This window comes from Chiloscyllium punctatum, chromosome 23 (assembly GCF_047496795.1).
Source record: "Chiloscyllium punctatum isolate Juve2018m chromosome 23, sChiPun1.3, whole genome shotgun sequence".
Classification (NCBI taxonomy): Eukaryota; Metazoa; Chordata; class Chondrichthyes; order Orectolobiformes; family Hemiscylliidae; genus Chiloscyllium; species Chiloscyllium punctatum.
In genome coordinates, this window is record NC_092761.1 from 67878283 (window position 1) to 67902377 (window position 24095).

The following is a 24095-nucleotide window of genomic DNA, read 5'->3' on the forward strand; positions in this document are numbered from 1 at the left end:
ATACTGGTAAATCCTTCTTTTGCCATCTTCAGTGCATGCATATACTTTTAAATCAAATAGATATCAGAACTATTAACAATACTCTTTTACCAAGCTTTTGCAAGGTTTACTGAAACATGTTGCTTTACAGATCTATTCTTTGAGTGACTTTTTATCAAATTTAGTGCTATGTTTGTGCCAAATTATTGCCTAATCGCTGAAGCACTGTCACTGGTGGCTTTATATCTTTAAATATGCATTTATTTCCATTAAACCATCATCTCAGCACTAGCTTCCCCAATTATTTTTGTCACAATTAATGATTCAGAAAATCCAATGAGATACTAAAAATGATAACCAGTCACTGAAATGGTATTTTAGGATTTTTTGTATCTGTTTGCATTAATATACATGCAGAGTGAGCATTGCTCGTCAGCTGTCTTTACTTGGTCAAATTGTAATGTAAAATTAGGAAGTACCAATTTCTTTAAAATTTCAGGGATCACAGAAATACATTTTTCCCCCCGGACACCATGATGTACTTTACAGCAGCAAAATTCTGAGGCGTTGGGTTCAACCTGTTAAAATCTTGCTATAATCTGTTCTGTTAAAAAGAGCTTCATGAAATTAAATGAATGGCTGAAGTTTATCCGATGATGTTCATCTGTTTATATTTGTCTAAATCATTAATCAAACCAACACCATTGGGTGAAACATAGGCTTTTGCATCTTTGAGAAAGTGTATTTTTTATACATATTTAAATTTTATTTTTACTTTAATGCTGTATATCTCCGACTTAATGTTTTATTTTAAATGTTAAATACCACGACTGAAATCCTGAGCATTGTGAAAGTGGGAACAGTGAAGAAGAATACCTGAAGTAAACACTGTTTTTACAAAGGATCAAGAAGTAATCATACAATGAACTAATAGTAAGCAATGGAATGATCTTCTCTGTATGAATCAGGATACTGCTGTCACATGCTTCGAGGGTTTAGACTTCTAAAATTGCTCATTCAAATACCACAGCCGAACAATTACGTTCTTGTATCTAAATAAATAATAAATCAATATTTTTAATAGATCTAATAAATTAACAACATAAAAGCAAAATCCAGACAGAAAAATATCAATTAATATACTACTTTATAAACTTTCTCAGAAATTTCTCTTCATTTTAAAATGCATTATCTATCACTGTATAAATTAATATAGAAAGGTAACAAACTGCTTAGCAAACAAAAAAAATCAAACATAACCTGCTGCAAGTTTTCCAGAATGTCAAACCATCCTTGTGAAGGAAAAGTGCATTAACAGCTTGAAAACTGATTTTGTCATGCCCACGAAACAATTATTGAAAAATATCAAATGACACATTAACTATGCGAGGACTGTTTATTCTTGCCATGTTTTTAGGTGGCCACATCATTTGTCTTCTCTTCAGATTGCACAGGACTTGTCTGTGATTGGTCTTGTGGTCCTTAGTGTTGAAACTATATGTTATAAATTTGCAAAACCATAGCGTTCACAAGAAAAAATTTATATTTCAGTACTCTGGTGGTAACAACTAATTGTGTTATAGTCAGGCCAATGGAGTTGCTGTTCAGCCCAGGGGAATTACCACAGAATGGTTATAGAGGTGAAAACTGATACAATCATTTAATAGTATCGAAAGATCATTTATCTGAAAGAGGAAATGTCAAATACTTAAAAATGTAACTTTCACTGTTAATATATTTATGTTATATAGGTAAAATAAATGCAGCTAATAAGCCACATTAATTTGATCAGTTATTCCAAATATTCATGTTTGGGAGGTTTTGATGTGTTGTTTTGTTACACTGAGTTTTCCCTGGTGATTTATCATGGACCAATGTTCAGAATTGGATAGTTTATCAAATCAGAGCAATTACTTCAAAAGCAATTTATTGATTAACCATCATTATTATTTTTAGTGGTTTTTGTGCAAGAACTGCAGAGCTTGGACTGTTTGCTTTAAGTATAGAATTTTATCAGCTTTTTATGATTGTGAATCATGTGTTCTGAAGGGATTGCATTAACAACAACTATACCTGTGTAGTGTTTAGAAAGCTAATTTTGGGTGAAGACCAATCAAACATTAAACATAAAGTTAAGGGAAAATGATAATTTAATAGTTTTAGAAAGGGAACCGATCTTCTGCATTATTTGTGTTTGCAGTGAAGATCTTGATCTAACACTGAAATAAGTCATGTATAGCTAAGCAATAGGATTGGGCAAAGTTCATTGTGGCCTTACTTTTAACACTCATTAATTGCATTTTCTTGAAAAATCTCTTGTATTTTTGCACACAAAGAAACAATTCCCCTAAACTGAAAATATGGTTGACCTGCCACAAGAACCAAACCTTATAGAGAACAGCAAGCAAAACCCTAACAGCAAATCCATTTTGCTTGCCAATTGTATGGTTGCTTCATTAAATCTGTGAGAGCAGACCTCTGAGCCAGATATATCTGAGCAAGATTTACTTTGGGAAAATAAACTAAGTTGATGTAGAACTTTATCATGTCTTCAGAATATTCCGCAGGACCTTATAATCAGTCAATATCACGCAAGTTGCTGTCACCATTGTTCTCCATACAAACATTAGCAGATAGTATATTTACACCAAATTACTCCAAACGCAAAGGAACAATTGCAAAATCTGATTTTTTACCCATGCTGTACATCTCTATGACTCTATGACTGAGGAAATCTGCTCAGAACAATAGAAAATCTCTCTGCATTTGGTCAAATAAAATAAGATCACTTGCGTCCACCCAAGTATTTTAGGGCATCGCTGGTTGGCCAGCATTTTTATTGCCTGGGGCTAGTTGTCCTTGAGGAGGTGGTGGTGAGCTGCCTTCTTGAACTACTACAGTCCACCAGCTGTAATCTGATGCACAAGGTTGTTAAGGAGGGAATTGCTGGATTTTGTCCCAGTAACATTATAGGACACTGATCTATTTCCAAGTCAGGATGTGACTGTCTTTGAGGGGATTTTGCAGATGGTGGTATTCCCGTGTATCTGCTGCCCTTGTCCTTCTAGATGGAAGTGGTCAAGTGTTTGGATCTTTGGTGAATTTCTACAGTGCATCCTGTAGATAGTTCATACTTCTGTTGCTGAATGTCGGATTATACCTTTACAGCTACACTTAACTATCAGTCTCAAAAAGAATCACAGCCTATAGGAGGACTTTGCTTCACAATCTTTCCTTTCAGAGGTGAAATTTGACCAGGCACACCCAGTTAACACCCAATGATTATTCAACACAATACTGGGAATATAATATGGCTAAAGGAAAAGTTAAATCAAGCCTCCATCTGTCTGTTGCAGTAATTCAGTCATCTTTTACAATTAATGCGGCACTGATGACACAAAATGGCTGTGCTCTTCAAACAGTTCATTGTGGGAAGAACTTTGAAACATTTCAACATCTCAAAAAGTACAACAATGCAATTATGTTTTGATGTTAATGGAGAGGTGTGTCATTTTGAAAATTCAGGCATAGCTCCAAGTTAGGATGTTGCTCTTTGCGCTTTCAACAATGGTTTTTGTGTAACATTTCAGACCTTCTGCATTTGTTATCTTTTGTTCTTCAAATTGGTGTCATTTCCTTGACTCTTTCTCAATATTACGTCCCTACCTTATTTATTTTCTCTTTGTTTGCTTTGTTTGAGATGATATATTACATCACTAGACTTTTTAAAATATTATACAGTTTGCAAATAATTGGGGTAATTGATTGTTACTCTCGATCTGTTAGGAGATGAATTGGTGCAGAAGATCAAATTGTCATTGTCTTTCTTGATTGACATACTGTCTAATGCAATAAATTTTATTTTATTTTGAAGGTTGTGATTGTTTTTAATAACTATGGGCATTTTATATATTATTATGACATAATTGTGCAAAACTGTTGTAAATCAGCATGTAATGTAATTGTGTGAAAATAATATGAAACAGAACAAGCCTATGTAGTTGGAAAAAATGCTGCATAGCAGTCAATATATTGATTTTTCATGTTAGACAAATTGAAGTAGCAGTTAGAGGACTGTAACATTAATATTTATAGGTCAAACATAGCTTACGAATATTAGTGACTGACATGTAATTTCATTCACTTTCTGTCGTCTATTGTAAAGTGCATGAGATATCCTTTTTATCATTTCTTTCATGCTATGCATCCAGTAGGCAAATACACAAATTTGTGCTTATAATAGCTTTTTCAAAATGTATTTCAATGAACATAGGTGCCAACTAGAACTCCTGTAAAAAGTGGCTTGGAATGATGTAAGGTAATTGACAATTTTGCCCATTTGCAAAGAAAGACATCAGGACATCTTAAAATAGATTAAAAGTCAATCACTATAGGAAACATGTCAAGTAATTTGTACATAGTAAGGTGTGTCTAAGAGTAATATGATAATCACCAGTTTAGATGTTGAACAAGGGACAAATGTAAACAAGTTCAAATAGCATGTTGGTTTGAATCCAATTTGAAAGGTAAATAGTCCAGCATTTCCTGAACACTGTACGCTACGAGAGACACAGTTCTCATAAAACAACCTTTCAAGGCACAATGAGTAAAATTACATTCATTATTAACTATTTCCCATATGAGGTTATCTATATTTGAAGTAATCTGTGTAAGAAAATAATGTCAAATGGTTTCTGTAATTTGCTTCAAAATTATTTCAAGAATTAATTTATCATGTCCTGATATTGGGCCAGACAATCTAAGTTGGAAATTATCACCACTTGAGTTATAGTTCATTATATTTCAGTTTAACAAGGGTCCTGAATTTCCTTAGTCTTTGTTGCACTGCACCAACTTTACCACATTTCCAGCAAAGATCTGGAAACCCTCAAGCAAGGGAAAACCCGCAGAGATCTGTGTCAAAAGTAATTAAGCAGCTTGGCAATATCAACTACATCCTCTCCACTATCGTACATCCTTCACTGTGAATATCTGTTGCTTATCTCCATCCTAATCCACAAAGGACAAAGTGTGACCATGGATTGCAGGGATCAGGCGATTTTATTGTTTAGTTTGGAAGAAAATGCCCATGGAAGCTGGATTTTCACACTGGGGTAGGTGGTAACTTGGGTTGAGTCCGCCAACACCAGAATCAGCCACAGTTGCTGCTGGGGGACGGTCTGGGGTGGGGGGTGGGTGGTTGGAGGTGTGTGGAGGGGAACAGGTGGGGGAGGTGGGAGATGGGGAGGAGTGGAGGCGAGATTTGAGAAAGGCAACTCTCACTGCTTTCAGACTTCACCCAATTTGTAATAAATGAGAAACAGTCCTCATCCCTCAATTCCCAACATGCGTCTCCCACACCCCCCATCGCGGACTCTTCATGCCAACCTAGGTCCCTTCATCCACCCTCATGAACCCAATACTCTCCGTATCAATCTACATAAGAACTCCTATTTAAAGCATGACTGCTATAAGCAAAATCTAGATGAAGAGTTGAGCAAAACAGTGAAAAATGGAATTCAATCTGCATAGGCATGAGGTAATGCATTTTGAAAGGTACAAAAATGTAAAAATGCCATAAACAATGCTAGAAAAACTCAGCAGGTCAGGCCGCATCTGTGGAGAGAAAGCAGAGTCAATGTCCAAGTACCCTTCTTCAGAAACTTTCTGAACCTTCAGACCTTGAATCCAATTATGTTGCTGATTTCAAGCAAGCGCAGTTCTTATTTTTGGTTTAAAAATGCCGTAGTCCTACTGGACCATAGCGCAGCTCTCTCATTAGAGAGTGAGAGAACAAGTTGACCTCGGGTGAGGTCAAGGTTGAGAAGCAGAATAGGAAACAATGAACAGGGAGATACTGAGTATTGTGGAGGGAAAAAATGCACATCCTGAATAGGACAAGTTAATAGGGAGATAAAGAAGGAATGTGCCATATTCCTTTATTGGCTAGGGCATAAAGCGTAAGAACAAAGAGTTGGTGCTAAAACTGCATGCATCAATAGGTAGACCACAGCAAGAATGCTGCAAATAGATATGGACACCACAGTCTTCAAAGCGTGATATATAAGAGAGTGTGTAGCCTAGATCTGCTCTCTGCTCAAGTGCTGAAATATAACCCAAACTCACAAATGTGTGCGCAATGGCAGCAGAAGTTCCGCAAACGGAGTTAAGTTGACATGAAAGCTACAGAGTGCAGGGCTGTGGCAACGTGGTCAGTTGTGATATATTTTACTGATATGTTCATCTTATCTCCTTAATGTAATGGACTATTTAATACCGTTTTAGGGACTGAGACAGTACTTTTAGAATTATAGTTCTAATTAGGCCAATTCAAGAGCGAAAGGATATTGTCAACTTATGGTAATGATAATTCATCAACAGAAAGATACTTAGATGTAATGCTTACATATACAGCACACATGCTGATTGCTTCAGGAGTCACTGACCACTATCTTGGCAGAATGTTAGTGTCCATCACATCATTTCTATCAATTTGTTTGTCATACCTTTTAAGTAACCCTGTTTCTGGAGATGGCTGTGATGAAAGCAGGACATGCACACGTTCTTTTGCTGTTAAGAAAGGAAGAGCTAAAGCTTGCATTCCATGACTTGAACAAAGCATTAAGCTGACATTCCAGTGCAGTAGTGAGTGAGTGTTTCACTAACATGCTGCACATGTGTTAATGTCTCTGATGTTGGCAATATCTTTGACTGCCTGACGAAAGGAAATTTAGTTAAAAAGTTTGCCATGAATATATAGTCTTGACTTTGAACATGAAATAGCATTTTTGCAACATGGTTAATAGGAAATGTCATGCAATATAATTGGTTTGTTGTGCTGCTGGGACTTATGAAGCTGACGTGCCTCAGATGATTATATCTACCAGCCTTGTTGATGTCAGACTGGTAGAAATATTTCTGAAGTATTAATGTTGCTCAAACACTCATTGCCTAGAGCAGTGAAGAGTTCAACTTGATTTTTTTTTCTCTTTAGTTCAACTGCTTGTTGGTCAATAAGGTTACAAGATTAATATGCTGCCAGTCCATGTTCAGAATGTTGTTCTCTATTGTAGCTTGTCTATTATATGCTTACTGTATTTGCAGAATTTTCTGCCGAATTGTTCCTGAACTATCTCCAGCTGAAATGCACTATACCCTTTTACAGCTCTGCATACTGTTTCCTTTCTTATCATTGCGATGGAAGAAAAACAGCTGAAGCTGGATGCAGTGCAGAAAATCAGTGGTTGCTGCTGATTGCAATCTCACTGACTGTAAGAGGATTTAAGGTGCCCATCATTCATGTCAAAAGTAGAAAATAAAATGCAGTCTTTGCATCGTGAAACTGCAGGTCAAAGTATTGCTGGGGCAACTTGACAACTGCAATGTTTAATTGCTGTATTCCCAGTGGAAGGAATTTTGTATACCATTATTGGCTTCTAGATTAAGTGGAATCTTTTAAGAAATGGGGGGATGCTATGTTGGAATTTGTAATTTGGGCTATGTTCAGCTAACTAGTTTATCTAATGTAATAGACTCTGAAGGCTGCTGATAACTTGCTGAGTGAATTGTCCTCGTAACATACCTGAGAAGGCTCGGGCAGAAACTGGAGAGTTGCCAATAAATGTAAGATTCTGACTTTTATTTTTTTTCTCCCAGGTCCAGTTAATGTACCCATTGAACCAAGGTAAGAACCATTGTTAATTTTAGTCATTATTCTTCACCGACTCTTTCATGCTAAATAACCTGAAGTTGTGTTGGGAAAAGTACATTTTAACTAATGTGTGCACAAGAGTGTAATATAGCATCCCTACAGTGTAGAGACAGATCATTTGTCCCACTGAGTCCACACTGACCCTCCAAAGAGCATCCCATCTTATACCTATAACCCTATCTGTCCCATGGCTAACTCACCTAGCCTGCTCAGCCCTGGACAATTTAATCTAACCTGCACATCATTGGACCGTGGGAGGAAAACAGACTGTTCAGCAGAAGCCCACACAGACATGGGGAGAATGTGCAAACGCCCCACAGATAGTCACCCTGAGGGTGAAATCAAACCCAGGACCCTGACACTGTGAGGCAACAGTGCTAACTATAGTTCTACCTATATTGTATATAAGCATATATTGAATTGGATACATTCAGTTTCTATTTTGTAAAACCATGCTGAGTTGAATTCATATAATTTGAAATGTCTGACATCACCTGATACCCGAATCTAAAGATTCTCTCATTTAGCTTTTACTACCATATGTATTAATCATTGTGACAGTAGATTTCTTAAAGGAGCAGAGCAGTCGAGTTATGCCAGTCTTTGTCTCGGTGAGCTTACAATTTCCATGTCCTGGAAAACTGACAAGTGCATCCCAGAATAGACAATGCCGTGTACAACAGTTGGAAATCAAAGTAACCAGCAAGGACTTGAAGAAAGCACCAAATTTAGATCATAATCCTTCCTTTATGCAGAAAAAATAATGTTCGAAGCCATCAAACAATAATTCATGTATATGTTATCCACAATATTAAGCTGAGCTCGTATCCATAGGTATACTTAAGATACCTCCCAATTTTGCAGAAAAAAAGGAGTACTTTCTTTAGTGTTGTGCACAACTGTATAATTGACCAGAATGGAGCTTTGAATACAAGTAGTCAAAGGAATATAAAAACTTCTACTGTTTTGTGTTCAAGTTCTAGGTATATTTTTAGCCTTAACCAAAAATTCGATGGGTATTGGAGTTGATTTCACTGGAGCAGTTTGAGAAGTGCTTATATTGGGGTTATCAAATGTCTCAAGACTATTCTTACAGGAAAGATTGTACAAATAAAGATTATTTCCTCTGAGAAAATTAGGTGCAAATCATCATTAATTTAGAATAATCATTAAAACAAAACTTACCACTTCCTATTTGCATGGAATTGTTGTAGCTTGGAATACTTCACTGCAAAGAATAATTGAGGTAGAGCAAATTGTATTTCTCAAGAGAAAAGAGGGCTACAGAAATGAAGATACAGAATGAAGACCATTTATTTAGGTTTGATTTCGCAAAAGAGCAGGTTCAGATATAATGAATTCTTAAAGTGTTTTCATTCATAGACTGTGGATGTCGCTGGCTGGGCCAGCATCCCTAGTTGCCCTTGAGAAAGTGGGGGTGAGCTGTCCCCTGAAAGGCTGCCATATATTTGATATAGGGACCCCTACATTGCTGTGAGAAAGGGGGTTCCAGGCTTTTGATCCAATGACATAGAGGAAAGGATGAAAGATTCCCTACCAGACTGGTGGGTCATTTTGGAGGGCATCTTGCAGGTCATGGCATTCCCATGTATCTGCTGCCTTTTTAGTGGTGGTTGTGGTTTTGGAAGAGTCTCGGTGAATCCCTGCAGTGGATCTTATCAATAGTATATGCTACAGCAACTGAGTGAGTGGAGGGAGTGAATACTTGCAGATGTGGTGCCAATTAACTAGGCTGCTGTGCCCTGATGGTGACAATTTTCTTGCGTGCTGTTAGAGCTGCACTTATCCTGAGAGTATATTGGGGGTAGATTCACTTATGGCTTTAAGAAGAGGATTGGATAATTTTCTGAAGAGAAAGTAATTGCAAGAGTACAGAGAAAAAGCATGGAAGTATAATATGCTGAGTAGCTGTTGCACAATGCAAGCAATGGGCTGAATCGTCTCCTACTGTACTAGAGTCTATGATTCCCACAGTGTAAATTCAGAGTTGATGTGCATGGTGAAAATTAAAATGCCAAATGAAAGAATTATACAGAAGTCTCAAACTCAAAATTAACAGCTTCTGGATTCTTGCTAGATTTTTGACTCTCATGCAAAATGTTGCACTGATATCAACTAGTTAAATGTTTCAGAGTGGTGCAGTATTAGGTGTGACATTTTGTGGCCTAATTTGACAGAACAATTGATAAAGCCACAAGTAATGAATGGCTGACCATATTTGCAAATTGTAAGTAAATTGCTATAGTCCTGCAGGTAGCAATAGTTGATACTTTACCAAACTTGAAAGCAAGTCTGCTTGCATGCTGCAGCAAGGTTGCACAAAAATATAGATTTCTGCTTAGTGATAATGAAATGGTTATTCACCGCCACAGTTAATTTTTAGGCTTATGTAATTTGTGGTTTGACTATCATTGCCTTGCCTTTCCTTTTCACTGTATACTAATCCTGGTACATGTTATGATTATAATTATGATTATAAACCTATGATTATAATTTGATTGGCCAGAATATCACAGGAATCCAATGGAAATGGATTCTACACCTTCTCATTTGCCATTTAATCAGCATTGTCTTTTTTTTCAGAATGGCATGCTAGTTGAGATTACAGGAAAATCATAACTCAACTCTAAGCTTCCATTGTGTAAGAATGATAAAAGTGCTATCGCAGTGCTCTCCTGCATCATCAGTTTAGGGGTGAGGCCACATCATGTTTTGTGAGGAAATTCTTTCTAGCGTGAATAAGTTACTGGCACAGGAAAAAAAAAACTTGAGAAAAGAGCTTGACCACCTCGCTGTTTGAATGATCTTTTCAGCAGAATGCATCCAGTGGTTGGAGAGTGCACAAACCAATTTTACAAATTGGCACTTTTCCTACCGTTGACCACTTTACATAGCATTTGGAGACCATCAGGGCTTTCCATATGAACCACTAATCTGTACATTAACTGGAAATTGTAGATAATACTGCAACTTAAGTAGTTTACCATTTGCTCAATGTGTTGAGTTCCTTGCATTCTATCTGGCAATTGCTCTGCCCAGGACTGTAAGAAACTACAGAAAATTGTGTGCACAGCCCAGACCATTACAAAAGCCAACCTCCCATCGATGGAATCCATCTACACTTTTCGTTGCTGTGGAAAGGCTGCTAACGTCATCAGAGATTCCACCCATCCTGGTAATGCTCACTTCCAACTTCCTCCATCAGGCGGAAGATATAGAGGCTTGACTAAAGCCACCAGCAGGTTCAAGAACAGTGTCTCCCTGCTTTTGTAGACTGATGAATGCACCTCTCTAATTTCAAATATAACGTTGACCTTATTTTTGTATACTTCCTGTGCAGTTGTAACTTTGTATGCCTTACTCTTTCTCTTCACCCTTTAATCTGTATCTCCTTGTTTGTTATGATCTCCCTGTACTGCTTGCAATACAAAACTTTTCATTGTACAGGTAGGCAATCCTTTATCCAAAGTTCTAACATACGAAAAGCTCGAAAATACGAAGTTTTTTACTCATTAACAAGGTTGTTTGGCGTTCAAACAATTAACCCAAGTTGACACCCACTTGAAGCGTGTCACTCAGATACAATGTGGGGTCCTTGGCCTAGCACCGGTAGGCCTGGTTTCTCTCTCAAGGTTTGTTTTAGTTAGTAAGTCTGCTCCTCCGGTAAGAATTTTTAAAAATGTCACCATCAAACTGTCACTTATTATGAAATTCAAAAAATTCCAAATTCTGAAAAACAGCGGGTCCGAACAATTTCAGATAAAGGATTGTCTGCCAGTACTTAGGTACATGTGGCAACCATAAACCAAATCAAATCAAATATTTTTACTACCACTACAGCCTTTGTGTTTGACTGGGATAATGTGGTGATGATTCTTCATATTGAATCTTTCAATCCTTTCTGAAAAAAATACAATTTTTCATCCATGATCTGAGGGCCACTGTGGCTCATTGCAATGTCAGGAATGTCCTAACTGCTGAAGTATTTGACAAACTCAGTTGGTAGTGATGGAAGTCAAAGCATAGCAGCCTACCATGTCTCCCTGCTGAATGAAGAGGTCAGCTTCCAGCATCATCCATGGTCTGTTTTGAAAGTCATGTTTCATCATTGGCTCTCTTGCTTGCTTAGCTTGGTACTCATTACAGACACCAGGCTGGCTGATATGGTCCTCCATTTTTTTGCTCATGTTTCATCAATGAAGCATGCCACTTGGCTTCCTCAGGCATCACTCAATTTCTTGGAAGCGCTTTAGCATCCTTTCATTTCCTTCGGGATGACGACTCAACTTCCATTGTACAGTAATGAGGTGATGCATACTTTCAGCTTTCCAGTTTGATTCACTGTTACCATACTGCTAATTCCCTCTAAGAGATTTCACTCCGTGATTACTCCCTTTTTCAGCTTGTCTTAGAGACTGGCCTTGAGGGCACCTGGAACTTCCTTCAACAGATGCTGAATTGATTTTGCATGTTCATCTACTTGGAGATGATCTTTCACTGGAAGTCATCCTACCCCTGTAAGGACATTGCCACACTCCTCTAAGATCTGTCATGCTATTAATATGTTTTAGCTGCTGAATTGCAACCCCAGCAATTTTTAGTAAAAAAGAAAAAGGAAGCATACTTAGTCAAAAAGAAAACGGAAGCATATTTAAGGTTTAAGGCATTGAGTTCAGACAAGGCCCTTGAGGTATACAAAGGAAGCAGAAAAGAACTTAAACAATGAATTATAAGAGGGTTAAAAGGGGTCATAAAATGTCCTTAGCAAGTAGGGTTAAGGAAAATCCCAAGATATTTTATATGTAAATGTTATACATTTTATATGAAAATATAGATTAATAAATTTGCAGATGAGATGAAAATTGGTGGAGTTCTGGATAGTGAGGAATGTTGTGGTCCTTGTGGTTGGGTACCCTTTGATACATTTGACAGTGGAGGGATGATTTTTCTTAAAAGATGCATGCACCCCTTGGAACTGTACTGTTAAAGAAATGGGAAACCACTCAAAAATAATCAAATTCTTCACAAACTCCCAAATTTTCCAATTGAATGAAGTCTGCACTGGGGTCCAGGATCTTGTGGTCAGAGGTGAGGGTGCGACAAGCTGAGTTATAGCCAGTCCCATCAAATATAGTAGTTTAAGTGTGCAGCAACTCATTTGTCTGAGATGGATGTGTATAAACACTACTTAATGCACTTTTGCTGCTGGTTCACGCCTTGGGCCCGACAGCCTACCAGCATCTGAGCCTCCAGGCTTTAAGGTTCACTGTCAAGGGTTCCAAATTCAGGTGGCCAAATATAGATCATTTGGATATAGATCATTTGGAAAGCTGGGTGGATAAATAATAGATGGGGTTTAATCCAAATAAATGTGTAGTGATGTATTTTTGGAAGTCAAATGCAGGAGGATCCTTCGGAACATTGGTCTGCAGAGGGATCTTGGGGTCCAAGTCCATAGCTCCCTGAAAGTGGCAACACAAGTAGACAAAGTGGTTAAGAAAGTGTACAGCATCAGTCAGGACATTGAATATACAAGTTGGCAAGTCATGTTGCAGCTGTATAAACTTTAGTAAGGCCACAAGTGGAGTATTGTGTGCAGTTCTGATTGTTATACAATAGGAAGGATGTGGAGGGTTTGGAGAGGGTGCAAAAGCGTTTTACCAGGATGTTGCCTGGATTGGAATGTATCAGCTATAATGAGATGTTAGATACATTTAGATTGATTTTACTAGAACCATTGGAGGCTGAGGGGTGATCTGATGGAAGAATATAAAATTACGAGAAGCATGAATAGAGTGGATAATCTGAGTCATTTTCTCAGGGATGAATTGTCACTTACTGGGGTGAAAAGGTGAGGTGTGTGAAGCAAGAGTTTTAAATAAAGGGTAGTTGCCTGGAACATGAGCCAGAACCCCTACATGGGTTTGGCCACCTGAATTTGGAACCCTTGACAGTGAACCTTAAAGCCTGGAGACTCAGATGCTGGTAGCCTCTCGGGCCTAAGGCGTGAACCAGCAGCAAAAGTGCATTAAATAGTGTTTATACACATCCACCTCAGACAAATTAGTTGCTGCACACTTAAACTACCATATTTGATGGGACTGGCTATAACTCAGCTTGTTGCACCCTCACCTCTGACCCACAAGGTCCTGGACCCCAGTACAGACTTCATTCAATTGGAAAATTTGGGAGCTTGTGAAGAATTTGATTATTTTTGAGTGGTTTCCCATTTCTTTAACAGTACAGTTCCAAGGGGTGCATGCATCTTTTAAGAAAAATCATCCCTCCACTGTCAAATGTATCAAAGGGTACCCGACCACAAGGATTTTGTGACATCCTTCCTGCAACTCTGTCTCCTCCAGCAGAAGTATTGTGGAACCATATCCACAGGGGTACCTCAACCCAAAAAGGTGAGGACAGACAAGTTCTGAGCTGGGCTGTTGTGTGATCTCCAGTTCTATGCAGCAGGGTTATCAAGGTGAGATTTAAATGGAGATGACTGAACATTGAAATGGCCCACTGGCGCTGTGTGCTGTGTATACATGAACCTTGGGCTGTCATTAAACCTTCCACCCCCCAGTGAAAACTGGACATGACACATGCAAAGATGTATCATCCAATTTCTCGGGAATTTGGCATTTTTGTCATTGTGGTGAAAGTCTGAATCTAGTAATCTGGAAGGTTTATGTTTTTACTTTTCTGTTGTCCCCATTGTCTGTCTCATTTTGCTTCCTTTAAGCATTCTTTCGGTCAGGTCATTGAGTATATTTAAGACTGAGATAGATAGGTTCTTAAGTACCAAGAGGATCAAAGGTTACAGGGAGAAAGGGAGAGAATGCTGTTGAGAAACGTATCAATGATAATTGAATGGCGGAGCAGACCCAATGTGCCCTATGGCCTAATTTCTGCTCCTATGTCTTTTGGTCTTATGGCTTGTGCCATGACACTTGACAACAGCACGTTACATTATGTAACAACTTCCACATGGCAAGCAGTTTCTTTGGTTCCTTCACTGAACAAAAAAAAACAATTGGACGCTCTCTCTTTACTCATTCATGCGAAGTGAGAGACAATCAGGAAATCCAGCACTTGTTCCTTATCCCTAATCTCCTTTGGAACAAGAATTGGACCACAAGCCGACACATCAGGAACTTTGACGATATGTACAAGAAATCATAAATACAAACTGTGCCTGAATATGCATTAATTTAATATTGGACTAACTACCTGTCCTGTTATTATCAGGTTGGGTTGACCTGTATTTTTTCAGTAGTTATTTTCATTCTAGCGGCATGGCTATGTTAAAAATATATCATATACCATCTTTCCCATGGATCATGAAGTTGGCATTACCAAGGGGAAGAATAGGCAGACAGCAGATGAATGCAAAGGAACTGGTGGTCTAAAGTGCATGTATTTTAATGCAGATGAAGTTAGGGCTTGGATTGGTGCCTGGGAGTATGATGTTATTGCGATCACAGAGACTTGGTTGAAGGAAGGACATGATTGGCAACTAAATGTATCAGGATATAGATGCTTCTGATAGGACAGGGAGGGAAGTAAAAAGGGGGAAGGAGTTGCATTGCTGGTCAGGGATGATATCACAGCTGTGCTAAAGGAGGATACTATGGAGGGCTTAAGCAGTGAGGCATTATAGGTAGAGCTGAGAAATAAGAAGGGTGCTGTTACATTGTTGGGGTTGTACTACAGGCCTCCCAAGAGTGAGCGTGAGGCAGAAGAACAAATAGGTAAGCAGGCAGACGGAGTGGTCAAGAAGGCATATGGTATACTTGCCTTCATCCTGTTATTGATGTAAGAACTGGCAGGTCATGTTAAAATTATACAAGACTTTGGTTCAGCCGCATTTAGAATACTGTGTACAGTTCTGGTTGCCACATTACCAAAAGAACGTGGATGCTTTGCAGAGGGGGCAGAGAAGGTTTACGAGGATGTTGCCTGGTATGGAAGGTGTTAGCTATGAAGAGAGGTTGAGTTGGTTAGGATTGTTTTTATTAGAAAAAAGGAGATTGAGGGGGAACTGATTGAGGTTTACAAAATCATGAAGGTATAGACAGGGTGGATAGAGGTAAGCTTTTTCCCAGGGTGAGGGATTCAATAATGAAAGTTCACACATTCAAGATGAGAGGAGACAATTTTAAGGGGGATACACGTGGAAAGTACTTTACACAGCGGGTGGTAGGTGCCTCAATGCACTGCCAGCAGAAGTAGTTGAGGAAACACGATAGATTCATTTAAAGTGCGTCTGGACAGCTGCATGAGTAGGTGGGGAGCAGAGGGATACAGATCCTTAGGAATTGGGCGATAGGTTTAAACAGTGGATTTGGATCGACACAGGCTTGGAGGACCAAAGGGCTTGTTTCTGGGCTGTAAATTTTCTTTGTTCTTTGTTCTTAAAAATAGAGGAACCATTCTTGTGTGGCAAAACTCCATGGTGGGGTTTTGTTTTCAAATGCATTTGGACAGAAGCCTTCGTGAAACCATAAATGTAATGACACAGCAACGATGAAACGTTCCATATTTCAAAAGGATAATTGTATTTTGGTCTTTTCTAAATGGAAAAGAAGCATGGAGAAAGCTGAACTTGAAAGGTTGTTCCAATTATGTGGAACTCAGTCTGCCCAGCCACATTATCACAATATAAATCTCTTAACAGAAGTCAGTTTAATTTAGAATAGCCCAGACCGCATTATATAAGTTATACTAAAATATTAAAAAAATTGCTGACACTTAAGTTTACATCTTACACCCAACATGACTGAACCAAGAGAGAGTAAAGTTTAAACTCAAGTATCTACTTTAATGTCTTACATAACCTTAATTTTGTTTTATTTCTATCCATTCAAGTCCAGAAACCATGATCAAGAATGAAAAATACAACCCTGAATCAGGTATGTGCATTATATCTGTTAAGCATTATAAGCGTTATCTATGCAATCAAATAATATATTATGTATCCCCCGAACCTTTGAATTATCAATTGGAGCTCTGCAATGTCTATTTATTCAGTTGTCAATGGGATGAGTCTTATTGCTATGTCTGCCTAATATCTGGAACGTACCAATATTTACAAATTGATCTGAGATCTTGTTTCAATATTTTCTTTAAAAGATAATCTGCTTTGGACCTTAGTGTTGTGACATCTGATGTGTCAAATAGGTGCAGTCCAATATTTCAATCAGCAGTGCCAAATGTGTGGTACACATGCTCGGGGGAAGATGGTGGAAGCCATTCATACAAATTAATTCAAGTGCAAATAAAACATTTTTTTCAGGAACCAACCTGTTTAATTCAGGACACAAACAGTTGGACCAGGTATAAAGTGTGGTTAACTTCAGAAGAAGAGGTGACATTAGATCTGTTATTCCTGAATCTCTTCACCTTTTTCTGTTCTGAAACAAGTTGAGAGTTTGATTACTGTGTTTATCGATTAACTCTATTATCGTCACATAAGAAAACAAGTTGAATGTTGGAAAGCAAAACTAGTTAGGTCTTTGCCTTTCTTCATCTGGTAATACTTATTGTAAGCCAATACAATAATTGAGACTGATCAGGACTCTATTGGGTGATGCAACTCCATCTAACCAGCTGTGTTGTATCTTCGATTTCAAATGTACCATTTCACTTCAAGGAGTGTGCTGAGATTATGTCCACACAGGGATTTTTATGCCACTGGACATGAGCAAAGAGTAGAATAGAAACTGCTGCCACCCAAATGTGAAAGAAATGAATTGGGATTAGAATTTCTCTCAAGTACCTATTTAAGTATTCATTTATCCCCATAGGCTAAAGACTAATCAGTAGACGATCTGTTTGTTACTATCCTACCAGACAATCTCCATCATCCACTGAGTGCTAAAAAGGGAGAGCAACTTTTCTGAATAATGGTGAATGTATTATGCTGCAATGATGTTTCCCAAGTCTGCTCCTTGGCCAGTCTTATGAACAAATTTGACATTTAAGGATAATACAAATTTGGGGCGGATCTGATACATAGGCACTAATTCCAGCATCATATTCTCCTTGGCATTGGCATATATAACAGAACTGCATTAGCTTATAGTCTTCAGCTTGTCACCACTTTTCGTGTGTCTTTCATGTAAAGGCAACATTTTAACCTTGTAATAACTTATTACTGCCTTATAAGTTGAGACTTCATCCAAATTGCTGTATAGGTCATTGTGGTATTCCAGGCTGGTCTGTATTTGACTAAATGCTGTTTGTATCTAATGCAAGTTTTCAGGCTGCTGAAGTTTCTTTGCACCCAAAAGTTTAACAAAATGCTCCCAGATGCAGCTTTTATGTCATGGTCAACAAAACCTGTTCCAAGTTCTTGTTACATCATTGTGGAAAATGTTTTTACTTTCTATAATTGACTGAACAAAATATTTGAGTGTTAGGCTAAGTGACTGCCAGTAATCTTTGACAAGCATGGAGATATCATTAAGTCATGCATCATTATGGGTGGAGTTATTGTGATGTCACAAACTTGATTTGTATTCCAAGAAATGATTGCCAGAAAAATTGCAACTATACATTTTTAATTTCCAACCATTACACCAATGAAACTAGGCCATTGATGTTTTATGTAGAAAATCACAAAATGAACTGTCTTCTGACAAATTGCACCATTACTCAGACATAGCAGATGTAAATGCGTCATTGATAATGGAGTCAGAGCTATATTCATTCCACTGAAACATTTGTGGTTAACGTGTTGTAGTAATCTGACAGCAAAGGAATTACATTGATTCATGCAAGCTTAGGTATGAAGGGACATGTCCCTGAATTACTAACCATTTGGTTTCTATTTTTGACTGTGATTGGTACTTTAAAGGTTGTTTGCAACAGCTGTCACTGGTGTTGGGACAAGAAAGTCCCAGGTTTGATTAAATAACTGTTCTCAGCTGAGTGGACACCACAGCTTAGATGAGCTTTACTGTGGTATATGTCATGATCTAACTCACAGTTTGTTTGTCAGTTTACCTTTACGAGGGATATTCATTATATCTTCACTGTATCATAACACGTGACTTGTGCAAATAAAAGTGTCAAACTCCATCATAACCAGGGCCACTTGAAGGTTGACACAGTGAGGGAAGCATGCTATTCTTTGTCACTGAATAATTTAATGTTAGCCCCGGACAAGCGTCTGCTGTTGGAGTAATTGTATATATTAGTAAATCAATGATAAACATCTGCTGGTTCTTTAAATACAGTATTACCTATGTCCTCATTTCTTTTTCTATGGGGGATAATGTTCACGTTGCCACATTGGTTAAAGAAACCTTCCTGGAGGAAATACACACCAGTAGAGAGAGAAACTAATCATCTAGGGTGTTTATTATCCATTGTCCACTGCTACAAATGTGTACTCTGATCTTATAATTCTAACAACTGAACAATATATCTTTGACCCAATGTCCAAACACAACTAAGAAAAGTTTACCTTAAAGTCTATTTGAAGAAATTGTTGGAATTTATAAGAATTAAGATGAAGTTTTAAATAGACACAAAGGGAATTACTATCTCTGGAACTGTACTTTAGCATGATTAATTGTTCTTCCTGTTTGAAAGCATCCTGCTGAGGTCTTCACAACTGTGTCCATCCTGCCCATGATCCATTTATTTAAGTACAAGTCCATCAGAAGACTTTTGAAATCAAAAGAAAAATTACCACTGTAAAGGAGGAAATTCCAAATGCAGCACACTAAAATCATAGAAAATAGGAGCAGGAATTGGCCATTATTCCCATAGATCCTGTTCCACCATTCAATAGAATTCTGCTATTCAGAGCCTCCCTCTGTCCCATCTTTGTAATCATCTCCAATCTCACAATCCTCTGAGATCTTTGTGATCATCTAATTCCAGCCTAATGAACATTCGCAATTTTAATTGCTCCACCATGAGGAGCCATTCTTTGAGTAGCCTCTGCCCAACCATTTGAAATCCTTTCTAAACGTTATGCCCCTTGCCTCTTTTCCTATCTGTAAGGTGCTCCTTTAGAACTTACCTCTAAGACTAAACTTTGGTCATCTATCGTCATATCAGCTAGTCTTTATAATACAGCTATGAAATGCATTGGGATGTTATATTAGGTTAAAAGCATGCTATAAATGTAAGTTGTAACTGTTGTTGATGATGTGGGATATTGGCCATCAATATTTGAAGAACAGGGAGAAAGTGAGGACTGCAGATGCTGCAGATCAGAGTCGAGAGTGTGGTGTTGGAAAAACACAGCAGGTCAGGCAGTATCCAAGGAGCAGGAGAATCCACGTTTTGGGCAGGAAGGGCTTATGCCTGAAATGTTGATTTTCCTGCTCTTCAGATGCTGCCTGACCTCCATATTTGAAGAACAGCAAATGTTCAAATTTTTGTGCTCTATGAGCTTAAGATCAATGATAATTCATTCTGCTGTATATTTGTTGTATCTGAATTTCCCTTGATTGTTACTGATGGCTCATTTTAATGAGCTCATTGGAGGATATATCAATTTCAGGTGAAGCTCTCATTAACAAAAAGTCAGGGGAAGTCAATAATTGGACAACCTATACTTTTTGGCGAAAGTGGATACTGCAGATGCTGGAGATTAGAGTCAAGATTAGAGTGGTGTTGGAAAAGTGCAGCAGGTCAGACAGCATCCAAGGAGCAGGAAAATCGACGTTTGGGCAAAAGACTGAAAAAGCCATTCCTGATGTTCCTGATTTTTCCCGAAACTGCTGACTGACCTGCCTGTATTTTTCCAGCACCACTCTAATCTTGAACCTATACTGTTTGTCCTAGTTCTTTGCAACCAGCGATAGCAGATTTTTGACTTCTGAAAAATCAGCTATGAAACAAATGAATTGAAAAATAAAGAGGCAGTAAAAAATAAATAGGAAATGGAGAAAAGATGTTTTATATGGTGTTTACAGAACAGAAACAAGTCAATATTTTTGCCCAACATGAGCATCCTCACAGCCTTCCTCATCATAAACATATCAGTGTATCAGTTTGGCATTTATTGACGTTAATAATTGAACATTCTGCTTTAATTTGCAGATACAATATATGCCTTTGTCAGGAGAAATAATCTACCAAGCAATCCAAAACATGCAACAGGTAAATATAACTGCATTAACTTCAAATTCTTAATATTAATGTCTTAATATTACAATGATTGCTTTATATATTATTTATTCACCAAAAGCAGATCCTGTCAATGAATACAGCAATCTTGAAGAAGACGAAGAAGTGTCCTATGCAGATATTGTCATTCATAATCCAAGGCGACAATGCTGTGACCAACAGCCCAAGGTATGATTATGATTCCAATACCACTTTCCTTGTTCATTTATTCCTCTTGACTGACTGTAGATTTAAGTATGGGACCAGTCAAAAGTCAATACCCTTGGGGAGAATTAAACTCCTAGGGAAGAATTGTGAATTACTTTACTGACTAGAAGTCCTTTCTCCTCAAAGACTACTTCTTGAGAAGTGAATTGATTAATTGATCTTCTCACACTTGAAATGAGGCACAGAAATCTAATGAGAGAGGGATTCTAATAGTGCGGGAAATTGTCTTTGTGTAGTACCAGGGAGAATATTCAGTTAACCAGGACCTGCCAGTAGTTTGGGAATGGTTCTAATATTATCTGCTGCATTACTTTCGTGCATGGAAAGATGTTGCTGTAATTTCAATTCCTTCTACCAATAATACAACACTGGTCTTTATCAGGACTTTAATTCCATGTTTATAGTGAGATACTTTGTGCCCATTTGGTGCCTTTTTGCAATCATAATTTAGGAAATAAAACTGAACATAAATGCGTGGGTAGAGTGAATTGAATCCATGACAAATCAGTTAGCTTTTACATTTATTGTATAAAGTGTCTGAGCTGAAGCCTGTTTTCTTGCAAACCACAGAACGAGGGAAATAGACAGTTTTTTAAAAACCAAATGACTGGTGCAGATACATTAAACAATAGAGATAGTGTAAGAGAGGAATGTCGTAATGTGGGAAATGAGGGTTAGGGAATGGTAGGAAGGAGCACAGAGACAAAAAGAACCGAGGAAAAGACCAAAAATCAAGACCAGATGAGTTAAAGGTCACAATGAAGCAAGACTAAAGACTCTGGAGCTGAATTCACAAGGCACTTGTAACAAATTCAATGATTGACAGCGCATAGTGAAGAAAATAAATATAATCTGATAAATGTCACAGAGATGTGGCTTCAGAATGACAAGAATTGAGGGACATATGACATGCAAGAAAAAATAAGAAGCTAGGTAAAGGGGCACTGTTATCAAGAATAAAATTTGTACAATTGTTATTGACCTTGGTTTTGGAGGTCAGCATGTAGAATTGGTTTGTATACAGGTGAAAAATAGTGGGGGAGGGAAATCACAATTGGGGATGTTTATCAGGCCTTCAAACAATAACCATTATGTGGAACAAATTATAAACAACAAAACATTGGGTACTTTTGATAACGGAATGGCACTAATTATGTGTGTTTTCAATCTACATATACGCTGGAAAAATCATACAGGTAATAGTTTCCTGGATGAACAGATCATAGAATGTTTTTGGGATAATTTATTGAGCAGCATATTTTGGAACCAAACAGAGAATCAGTTATATCAGATTTGGTATTGGATAATGTGATAGGATTAATGAGGCACTTCAGATAACAGTGACTACAATATAACTACATTTTACGTCTAATTTGAAAGGGAGATTGGGTTTAAGACTAGTATTTAAAATAAGATCAACTATGTGTTGATGAAATCTGAGCTAGCTGAATGGAACTAGCCTAGGAAATCTGGGGATTAGACACGCAGTGTTTAGATTAGAGTGATGCTAAAAAAGCACAGCAGGTCAAGCAGCATCCAAGGAGCAGGAAAATCGATGTTTCCAGCAAAAGCCCTTCATCAGGAATTCCTTTTGCCCGAAACGTCGATTTTCCTGCTCCTCGGATGCTGCCTGATCTGCTGTGCTTTTCCAGCACCACTCTGATCTGGAATCTGGTTTCCAGCATCTGCAGTCCTCACTTTTGCCCATTAGACACGCAGTGACAGACATTCACTTATAGAACTCTTGTTTGGAACATACACTATAACTTGTCCTAGGAGAAAGTGAGGACTGAAGATGCTGGAGATCAGAGCTTAAAAATGTTTTGCTGGAAAGGCGCAGCAGGTCAGGCAGTATCAAAGGAGCAGGACAATTGACATTTCGGGCATAAGCTTATATCCGAAACGTCGATTCTCCTGCTCCTCTGATGGTGCCTGCCCTGCTGTGTTTTTCCAGCAACACATTTTTAAGCACTGTACCTTGTCCCTCAGCATCAATGCTTTATTCACCTGTTTATTATTTCTCTCTTCGGCTTTAATCAATACATTTATTATAGTTTTACAGTGCATTGTAATATGACATTACCTGTCATCGAGGAGAAAGTGAGGACTGCAGATGCTGGAAATCAGAGCTGAAAATGTGTTGCTGGAAAAGCGCAGCAGGTCAGGCAGCATCCAAGGAGCAGGAGAATCGACATTTCGGGCATAAGCCCTTCTTCAGGAATGAGGAAAGTGTGTCCAGCAGGCTAAGATAAAAGGTAGGGAGGTGGGACTTGGGGGAGGGGAGTTGGAAATGCGATAGGTGGAAGGAGGTCAAGGTGAGGGTGATAGGCTGGAGTGGGGTGGGGGCGGAGAGTTCAGGAAGAAGGTTGCAGGTTAGGAAGGCGGTGCTGAGTTCGAGGGATTTGACTGAGACAAGGTGGGGGGAGGGGAAATGAGGAAACTGGAGAAATCTGAGTTCATCCCTTGTGGTTGGAGGGTTCTTAGGCGGAAGATGAGGCGCTTTTCCTCCAACCGTCATGTTGCTATGGAGGAAGAGCGCCTCATCTTCCGCCTAGGAACCCTCCAACCACAAGAGATGAACTCAGATTTCTCCAGTTTCCTCATTTCCCCTCCCCCCACCTTGTCTCAGTCAAATCCCTCGAACTCAGTACCGCCTTCCTAACCTGCAGTCTTCTTCCTGAACTCTCCGTCCCCACCCCACTCCGGCCTATCACCCTCACCTTGACCTCCTTCCACCTATCCGCATTTTCAACGCCCCTCCCCCAAGTCCCTCCTCCCTACCTTTTATCTTAGCCTGCTGGACACACTTTCCTCATTCCTGAAGAAGGGCTTATGCCCGAAACGTCGATTCTCCTGTTCCTTGGATGCTGCCTGACCTGCTGCGCTTTTCCAGCAACACATTTTCAGCTCATTACCTGTCATACCTGAAACAGGATTCCTGACTGTTTCTGTACCCTCTGTCCTGTTACATGATTTTGAAACTATATTGATTTCTCTTAAGGTGCTCCACGCACCACCTCCAGTACCCAGT

The 24095-nt window shown here is 38.5% G+C and overlaps 1 protein-coding gene across 1 annotated transcript in view; it reads left to right on the forward strand.

Moving 5' to 3' along the window:
• Nucleotides 1–24095, forward strand: part of LOC140493986 (sialic acid-binding Ig-like lectin 12) — a 56785-nt gene that overhangs the window by 28833 nt on the left and 3857 nt on the right. Inside the window, exons 6-9 of the mRNA XM_072592921.1 lie at nucleotides 7636–7663; nucleotides 16577–16620; nucleotides 20771–20830; nucleotides 20919–21025. Coding sequence (XP_072449022.1) covers nucleotides 7636–7663; nucleotides 16577–16620; nucleotides 20771–20830; nucleotides 20919–21025 — 239 coding nt within the window. The remainder of the gene's footprint in view (nucleotides 1–7635; nucleotides 7664–16576; nucleotides 16621–20770; nucleotides 20831–20918; nucleotides 21026–24095) is intronic.